Source organism: Phaseolus vulgaris, chromosome 11 (genome assembly GCF_000499845.2).
Source record: "Phaseolus vulgaris cultivar G19833 chromosome 11, P. vulgaris v2.0, whole genome shotgun sequence".
Classification (NCBI taxonomy): domain Eukaryota; kingdom Viridiplantae; phylum Streptophyta; class Magnoliopsida; order Fabales; family Fabaceae; genus Phaseolus; species Phaseolus vulgaris.
Window position 1 is genome coordinate 52,867,258 of NC_023749.2, and position 8,797 is coordinate 52,876,054.

The following is an 8,797-nucleotide window of genomic DNA, read 5'->3' on the forward strand; positions in this document are numbered from 1 at the left end:
TATCTATGCAGTTCAACTCATTAGTGAGATAAAGTTATTTTGTTATTGCTTGAAGATGGTTGAAGTGAATGATAAAGGTGAATTTGAGAAACTAAAAAATAAGGGAGGCAAAAGTTCTTAAAATAGTATTACAATTAAAAAAAAATTGATATTTACTTTGACCCTTTGTATTTGAACTTATCTATGCTTGATGTAGTTTTGAACACCCAAATGAAAAAGAAACATCTCTCCCAGAATCATTTATTGAAGAGAGAATCCATCATTAACACACCAAGAACAGAGGTGTTAAAACACTTTTGACCTCTCTAAACAAACATCAACCACCCTCATTATGATGTAATGACTAATGACAAATCAATGCCATGTTTCTAGGTGCTGATAAAAAGAAATCATAAGATAGGCATTATAAATAATGTGATTTGCAACAACTTGTGACTCAAGCCTTCATACATTTCTCCTTTTAGCTTCCATTAGTTGTTTTAACAATGAGAATGTACTGTGCACTCTTCTGCTTCTGGTTTCCCTTGTTGCTCCTTTCCAACTTAGCTTCTGTTTTTGCCACAACTCAAATTTCAGGTTTCTATTCATTTCTGTTATTTATCAATGAAAGAGTTATTTATTTGAATAACTACATTTATGAAGGAAACACTTTTAGAATGTAATTGTTGTATGATGGGCTAATTTGAGGAATGGACATAATGTAAGAATTTCAGTTATTAACTTATACATTTATTGCATTTCTTATGTAGGCAATGAAGTGAACAAGTATGGGAATAATGCAGAAGGCCATGATGAAGAATCAAAATTCAAAGGATTGTTTACTAAACCAATTCCATTTGTTAAACCTATTCTAAAGCCAATTCCTGTTATTAAACCTATTCCAAAGCCAGTTCCTGTTGTTAAACCTATTCTAAAGCCAATTCCTGTTATTAAACCTATTCTAAAACCAATTCCTGTTATCAAACCTATTCCAAAGCCAGTTCCTGTTATTAAACCTATTCCTATTCCAGTTTTTAATAAGCCTGTACCAAAATCAATTTCCATTAAGCCCACACCAAAACCAATTCCAGACATAAAGCCAATTCCCAGTGAAGAAGTAAAATTCAAAGGTCTTTTCCCAAAACCTATTCCCAAAATTAAGGCAATACCAAAGGTAATTCCAGTTGTTAAGCCTATTTATATTCCAGTTGTTAAGCCTCTACCAAAGATAGTTCCCATTGTTAAGCCAATTCCTATTCTTAAACCTAAGCTAGTTCCCATTGTTAAGCCAATTCCAATTCTTAAACCTATTCCAAAACCATTTACTGTGAAAAAGCCAGTCCCTACAGTTGAATCTGAAGAACTTTTGAAACCAAAGCCCTTGTTCAAAAAGTATATTCCTAAAATACCATTTCATCACCAATTCAAGAAACCATTTGTAGCACCATTGCCAATTCACAAGCCAATTCCAACTCCTTAAAATGATGAGACTCTACATCTTCAAAAGTATAAGGACATCCCTTCCATTTGTAATGCCTTTATGTAAGAGTCACCATATTTAATTCAACCTCAATCATAGTTTGGATAATCCTTTGGTACCCCTCTTGTGTACTGAATTCCAAATATCCAAATATATATGTACTACATGTTTTTCCTTAATGAAGTTCTCAATATTATGTTAAAATAAGAAATGTTGCTATAATTTTTTATTTTTTTGTTTAATTACTATTTCCATTTGATATATGGAAGAGATGATATAATATATATATATATATATATATATGTATATATATTTCTGATTTTTTTTACATCGAATATAAAAAGTTTTAAAATAATAATTTAACGTACATGTATAATAAAATTATTTATAATGTTAGATTTATTATCGTATAGACAGCTTTATATATACTATTCATATATTTTTACATACAATACTAATTTTAATACATTTAGGATAAATTACTTTTAGTAAATAAAATAAATTTATTTAAAAATCCTAATTAAACAAATTATTAAATTAGTCTTTTTTTCACCATTACAACTAATATATTATTTTAAGATTTGAACGAGTTTTAATACATAAATTATGTAATATAAAAAAAATTATATAAAAAATTTCATGTTAACTATCATTATGAAAGTAGTATTATTAAAAAAAATAGAACTAGATTAAAACCTATACGTTAAAAAAAAAATATATATATATATATATATATATATACTTAATTTAACCACTAAAAAAGTTAACATTTAATGGTTTTAATGTGAGTTTAATGTTTACACATACTTTTTTTTTAAAAGTCAGTTATTTATCCAATAAATACATTATTATTAAAAAAATCATTAAATATTATTTTAAAGATTAAAAAATTATTAATATTTAAATTAATTTCTATTATTGATAAATAATTTTTAAATTGAGAGTTAAAAAACATTTTATTAATAATAAAAATTAATTTTAATATCAATATCAATAACTTTTTTTAGTTTCTAACCTAACACCTTATTTCTTTAATATAGTCATTAATTATTTTTATCTTTAAAATTGATTTTTTTTAAATAATTTTCTTGTAATTAATGCATTTGTAATAATTTAATGAAATGTTATTAAAATTTAATGCTATCAGAATATTATAATTAAATTCTTTTAATCAAGGAATAACACTTCACAAACACATTTCAATCATTGCAAATCTTTTTTCTGAAACACAACTCCACAAACACTCATGCATCAACTATAAATTGTCACAGGGAATCATTTGGGATATTATTGTTGCAACACTTCTTAAAGATCTTAGTGATGACAACAATGTCACATTCCTCTCTGACTATTCTTTTACTGTGTCTTTGTTACGTCTCTTTCTCAGAGGCTCTCAATGGTGGTTTCACTGTGGAGATCATCCACCGTGACTCACCAAAATCACCACTCTATCGTCCCACACAAACTCAATTCCAACGATTTTCCAATGCTGTTCGAAGCTCCATTCATCGTGCTAACCGTTTCAACCAAAGTTTTCTCTCTTCAAACACAGTTGGATCCACTCTAGCAGCAGACCTAGGTAACTACATCATGAGCTATTCAGTTGGAACCCCAGAATTCAAACTTTTTGGCATTGTTGACACAGGCAGTGACATAATTTGGCTACAGTGTCTACCTTGTAAAATTTGTTACAACCAAACCACTCCAATTTTCAATCCTTCAAAATCCAAGACCTACAAAACCCTTCCTTGTTCTTCTACTTCATGTAAATCAGTGACATACAACACTTGTTCTTCTCCTCAAGGGAAAAGTTGTGAATATAGTATTAGCTATGAGGATGGCACATACTCAGAAGGAGATCTTAGTTTGGAGACACTCAGTTTAGGCTCCACTAATGGCTCTTCTGTGCATTTTCCTGCAACTGTGATAGGATGTGGAAGGAACAATAGTTTTGTCTCTGAAGAGTTAAGTTCTGGCATAGTTGGTTTGGGAAGTGGACCTGTGTCTCTGATATCTCAATTGAGTTCTTCAATAGATGCAAAGTTTTCTTATTGTTTTGCAGCAAAAGATGACAAACCTAGCAAACTCAGTTTTGGAGATGCTGCTGTGGTTTCTGGGAGTGGCACTGTTTCCACCCCAATAGGTTTTCATGATCAAGAGACACATTACTACCTAACACTGGAAGCAATGAGTGTTGGAAACAACAGAATAGAGTTTAGAAACTCTTCATCTGGGTCTACTGGAGAGGGAAATATCATGATTGACTCAGGTACAACACTCAGTCTTGTGCCAGGTTATGTTTACTCAAAGTTGGAATCAGCAGTGGCAGCTGAAGTTAAGTTGAAACGAGCTAAGGATCCATTGAAACAGTTGAGCCTTTGCTATGAAGGTAAATTTGATGAAGTACATGCACCAGTGATAACAGCACATTTTAGAGGTGATGCAGATGTGAAGTTGAGTGTTGAGAACTCCTTTATTGATGCTGGTGATGGGATAGTTTGCTTTGCTTTCTTGGCAAGTGAAACTTTATCCATCTTTGGAAACATTTCTCAGAAAAACCTCTTGGTTGGCTATGATCTGCATAAGAAAACAGTCTCATTTAAGCCCACAGATTGTAGTAAACAGTGATTTGTTTGTTTGTGTTTGGTCTAATGCTTGCAATAAAACCAAGTAATCAACATTCCTTGAAAATGTTTTTCAAACTTAATACAAAATTATAATTTATGCTTGCATAATGATTTAGGTGAGTAATCAGTGACCATTTGAAAAATAGGGCTAAGACAGGGGTGACATTTATGTTTTTTTTTCAACAAAAAATAAATAAAATTAAAAAATATTTTAAGATGTCATATACAATTGTCAAAATCACATTTTTTTTATTAGTAATAAAAAATAAATAAACCACTTCAGCTGGTTCCAGCAAAATAAATAAAAGCTAAAATTCAGAAGGACACTATATTACAGATTAATTATGCTGCAAAATCTGCATAGTTTAGAACACCCATAACCTTACAATTCCTTATATAATTTAGGATAGTCCAACAGTTTTTTTTTTTATCAGCAAAGTCCAGCACCTTTGCTGTAAAAAAAAATAAAAATGTGTATTGTGTGCAGAAGAGAGTATATATTTTTCCCCAAGTCACCAACAAATTCAGATTAATAATTGGTAACATAGGTATTCTTAATTTGAGTTTATTTTATTTTATATTATTTTAGATTAATGATTTAGATTATTTCCTTTTTCACCAAAATGCTTTTTTTTTTCTTTTCTCTCTTTCAAAATTCTTAATCTCAATTTCCATATATGGCTCCACTTTCTTTATTCACACTCAATCCCAAACAGTCTTTTTAACAACTGGTATAAAGTGAGATTCTTTTTAACAGGCTGGTCAAGATTTACTAGCATATTTTTGTTGTTGCATAAAGCAGGTTTTTTTTATGGAGAAAAAATAAATCAATAAATAGAGGTATTTTAGGGATATCTCAATCCTACTACAAATCAACCTCGACCTAAATCATATGACAAAACTCCTTGTTCAAACCAAACAAGATAAGCAAAGAAGACAGATATAAACATGAAGAGTTTCAAATAGAGAAAAACTATCTAAACTTTTCTAACAGATCTCATACAAACCAAAAACTCAAGACATCAATCAGAGTACAAAAATCTTATCCTGCAGACTTTGAAGTTTACTCATAACCAGACTTTCACTTGCAACATAGTAAAAATTTCATAATGATCTACTCTACTACTGTTGAAGATCATTTTATTCCTATGTTTAGGTTAAAAGAAGTTTTTTGAATTTCAAAAAGAAAGTTATGTTATTAAAGAATGAAATCCTCGTGAAATGGAACAAGATTTGTAGGCAATCATGCCAATTGAATTGGTGTCTTTTTTTATTTGAAAAACAACCGGGAAAGAGTAATTAGTAGTCTTCTATATACTTTTATCCTATTGTTCACAACTATATTATTCTTATTGGAATACTTTGATAGTACCCTTTATTTTTGTGTAAAGGTTACAACATGCTGGTAATTTTATTCATTGTTTTTTTATAAGAAAATTATTATATTAAAAGGAATATGATGAAGGGGACTTAGATGTCCTCTTAACCGCTTGTACACTTAGGACCTTCATAGATGAGTTCTTGTATGGAGAAATCCTATAGATAGTGTGTTTGTTGCTAATGAGGTAATGGATGACATTAAAAGAAAAATGAAAAGTTGCTTAATAATGAAATGGATTTGGAATATCCATCAACTCGAATATTTTGATAAATTCGTTAAACTGAGCAATTTATCTACTATAATCAGATATCGAGACCACACTTTTTCTCTCCTCTTTCCGTCTGATAGAATTGAAGTTCCTAACAACGCACCACACCCTATTCTGTTGACTCTTCTTGATTTCACATATCTCATCCCAAACCTCCTTTCTATCTTTCAACGGACCAAAACTATACACGTTCACTATCGTAACTTTTACCCCTACTCCTACCTTCCAAACACCTTGATAATCGAAAAAAATCTCCCCTAAGAGCTAGTCAAATTGAAACTATTTCTTCTCCATATAGTGATAGGTCCTCCTGCAATATTAACAGCTCCGATTTCGATCTAGTCGATTTCGTTAAAACCCCAAAAATGGTAGTAACTCTCCTTATCAAACTCAAAGACTTTGTCTCTTGTAAGCAAATCATTCCAACCTTCTCACTTGAGATCAAATCACTTAAATATTTTCTTTTAGTGCTTCCTTCTAACCTCTTTATATTCATACTAATTAGACTTGTCATCAGAAACACAAATCTCCACCTATCTATTCCTGTTGTTTGGGTCCTACAAAAAAAGAAGCCTATTTAAAACGACTTCTTCTTCCCCTAACAGAGTGAAACTCATCTCCTTACCAATATTCAATATTTTCTTGGCTTCTCCGTAATCATTTTTCATATAAACCAATTTATTATCGTTTCTAATGGCATTGTCAGAGAAGAAGATCTTTGACCTTAACTCAAGCCGACTTAGATGCCCTCTCAACCACTGGTACACTTCCATCTCTCAATGGGTACGTAATTTCCTCCTTCCACCAATGTTGGCAAACATCCTTCCTATTGGACAACTGGCAAAGAGGGATTCCAACCCGGTGACCTTGGTCCTGGGAGAAGGAAAAACTACAATAGACTCGTCCAAAACTACCTTTTCACCTTTCCGTATGGACCCTAAGATGCTCATCTTCTTTACAATGGTTGTTGTCTCACTTTCAACCCCACGCATACCTTGCCCAGAACTTACAGCCACGGCCCAACTCACCGCATTGTCCTCTTCTACGTCACCCATCACCTCCACTACGAACGTGCCGTCGACGGAGCCGCTCCTTCCAAATCCCACAATTAAAAAGAATCTCACTTTATACCAGTTTGTTACAAAGACTATGTTTCAGATTGAGTGTGAATGAAGAAAGTGGAGCCATATGGAGATTGAGATTAAGAATTTTAAAAGAGAGAGAAAAGAAAAAAAAAAAAAAAAAAAGGCATTTTGGTGAAAACAAAATAATCTAAATCATTAATCTAAAATAAAATAAACTCAGATTAAGAATACCTATGTTACCAATTATTAATCTGAATTTGTTGGTGACTTGGGTTACATAAAATCCACCCAAGTCTTAGCCCTATTTTCCAAATGGTCACTGATTACTCACCTGAATCATTATGCACACATAAATTATAATTTTGTATTAAGTGTGAAAAACATTTTCAAGAATGTTGATTAATTAGTTTTATTGCAAGCATCAATCATATACCAAACGCAAACAAACAAATCACTGTTTAGTACAATCTGTGGGCTTAAAGGAGACTGTTTTCTTCTGCAGGTCATACCCAACCAAGAGGTTTCTCTGAGCCATGTTTCCTAAGATGGAAAAACTCTCACTTGCCACGAAAGCAAAGCAAACTACCCCATCACCCCCATCAATAAAGGAGTTCTCAACATTCAACTTCACATCTGCATCACCTCTAAAATGTGCTGTTATCACTGGTGCATGTACTTCATCTAATTTACCTTTATAGCAAAGGCTCAACTGATTAAATGCATCCTCAACACGATCTAATTTAATTTCCTTTGCCACTGCTGATGCCAACTTTGTGTAAACATAACCTGGCAAAAGAGTGAGTGTTGTACCTGAGTCAATTATGATATTTCCCTCTCCATTAGACCCAGATGAAAAGTTTCTAAACTCTATTCTGTTGTTTCCAACACTCAGTGCTTCCAATGTTAGGTAATAATGTGTCTCTTGATCATGATAACCTATTGGGGTGGAAACAGTGCCACTCCCAGAAACCACAGCAGCATCTCCAAAACTGAGTTTGCTAGGTTTGTCATTTATCATTGGAAAACAATAGGAAAACCTTCCACCTATTGAAGAACTCAATTGAGATATTAGAGACACAGGTCCACTTCCCAAACCAACTATGCCAGAACTTTTTTCAGAGGAAAAACTATTATTACGTCCACACCCTATCACAGTTGCAGGAAATTGCACAGAAGAGCCATTAGTGGAGCCTAAAGTGAGTGTCTCCAAACTAAGATCTCCTTCTGAGTGTGTACCATCCTCATACCTAATACTATATTCACAAGTTTTCTCTTGAGGAGAAGAACAAGTGTTAAACACTGATTTGCATGAACTAGAAGAACAAGGTAGGGTTTTGTAGGTCTTGGAGTTTGAAGAATTGAAAACTGGAGTGGTTTGGTCGTAACAAATTTTACAAGGTTGACACTGTAGCCAAATTATGTCACTGCCTGTGTCAACAATGCCAAAAACTTGGAACTCTGGGGTTCCAACTGAATAGCTCATGGTATAGTCACCTATGTCTAGGGTTACATTGGACTCAACTGTGTTTGGAGAGACGGAAGTTTTGTTGAAACGGTTAGCACGATGAATGGAGCTTCGAACAGCATTGGAAAACCGTTGGAATTGAGTTTGTGTGGGACGATAGAGTGGTGATTTTGGTGAGTCACGGTGGATGATCTCCACAGTGAAACCACCATTGAGAGCCTCTGAGAAAGAGACGTAACAAAGACACAGTAAAAGAATGGTCAGAGAGGAATTTGACATTGTTGTCATCACTGAGATCTTTAAGAAGTGATGAAACAATAATATCCCAAGTAATTCCCATTGCCTGTGACAATTTATAATTGATGCATGAGTGTTTTGGAATTGTGTTTAGAGAAAAGATTTGCAATGATTGGAATGTAATTTGTGAAGTGTTTTCTTGATTAAAAGAATTTAATTAGAATATTCTGATTGCATTAAGTTTTAATAATATTTTCATTAAATTATTCCAATTT

The 8,797-nt window shown here is 32.5% G+C and overlaps 3 protein-coding genes across 3 annotated transcripts; 2 read left to right on the plus strand and 1 right to left on the minus strand.

Moving 5' to 3' along the window:
* The first annotated feature begins 428 nt into the window (after positions 1–428).
* Positions 429–1,670, plus strand: LOC137830312 (proline-rich protein 4-like). The gene is made up of 2 exons (XM_068637581.1): positions 429–576; positions 750–1,670. Exons 1-2 carry the CDS (start codon positions 486–488, stop codon positions 1,457–1,459), a joined length of 801 nt encoding a protein of 266 aa, XP_068493682.1. The 5' UTR covers positions 429–485; the 3' UTR covers positions 1,460–1,670.
* Positions 1,671–2,773: 1,103 nt separating this feature from the next.
* Positions 2,774–4,118, plus strand: LOC137826611 (aspartic proteinase CDR1-like). The gene has a single exon (XM_068632646.1). It carries the CDS (start codon positions 2,780–2,782, stop codon positions 4,085–4,087), a length of 1,308 nt encoding a protein of 435 aa, XP_068488747.1. The 5' UTR covers positions 2,774–2,779; the 3' UTR covers positions 4,088–4,118.
* A 3,152-nt stretch (positions 4,119–7,270) lies between these two features.
* Positions 7,271–8,573, minus strand: LOC137810532 (aspartic proteinase CDR1-like). The gene has a single exon (XM_068611868.1). It carries the CDS (start codon positions 8,571–8,573, stop codon positions 7,272–7,274), a length of 1,302 nt encoding a protein of 433 aa, XP_068467969.1. The 3' UTR covers position 7,271.
* Between the last annotated feature and the right edge of the window lie 224 nt (positions 8,574–8,797).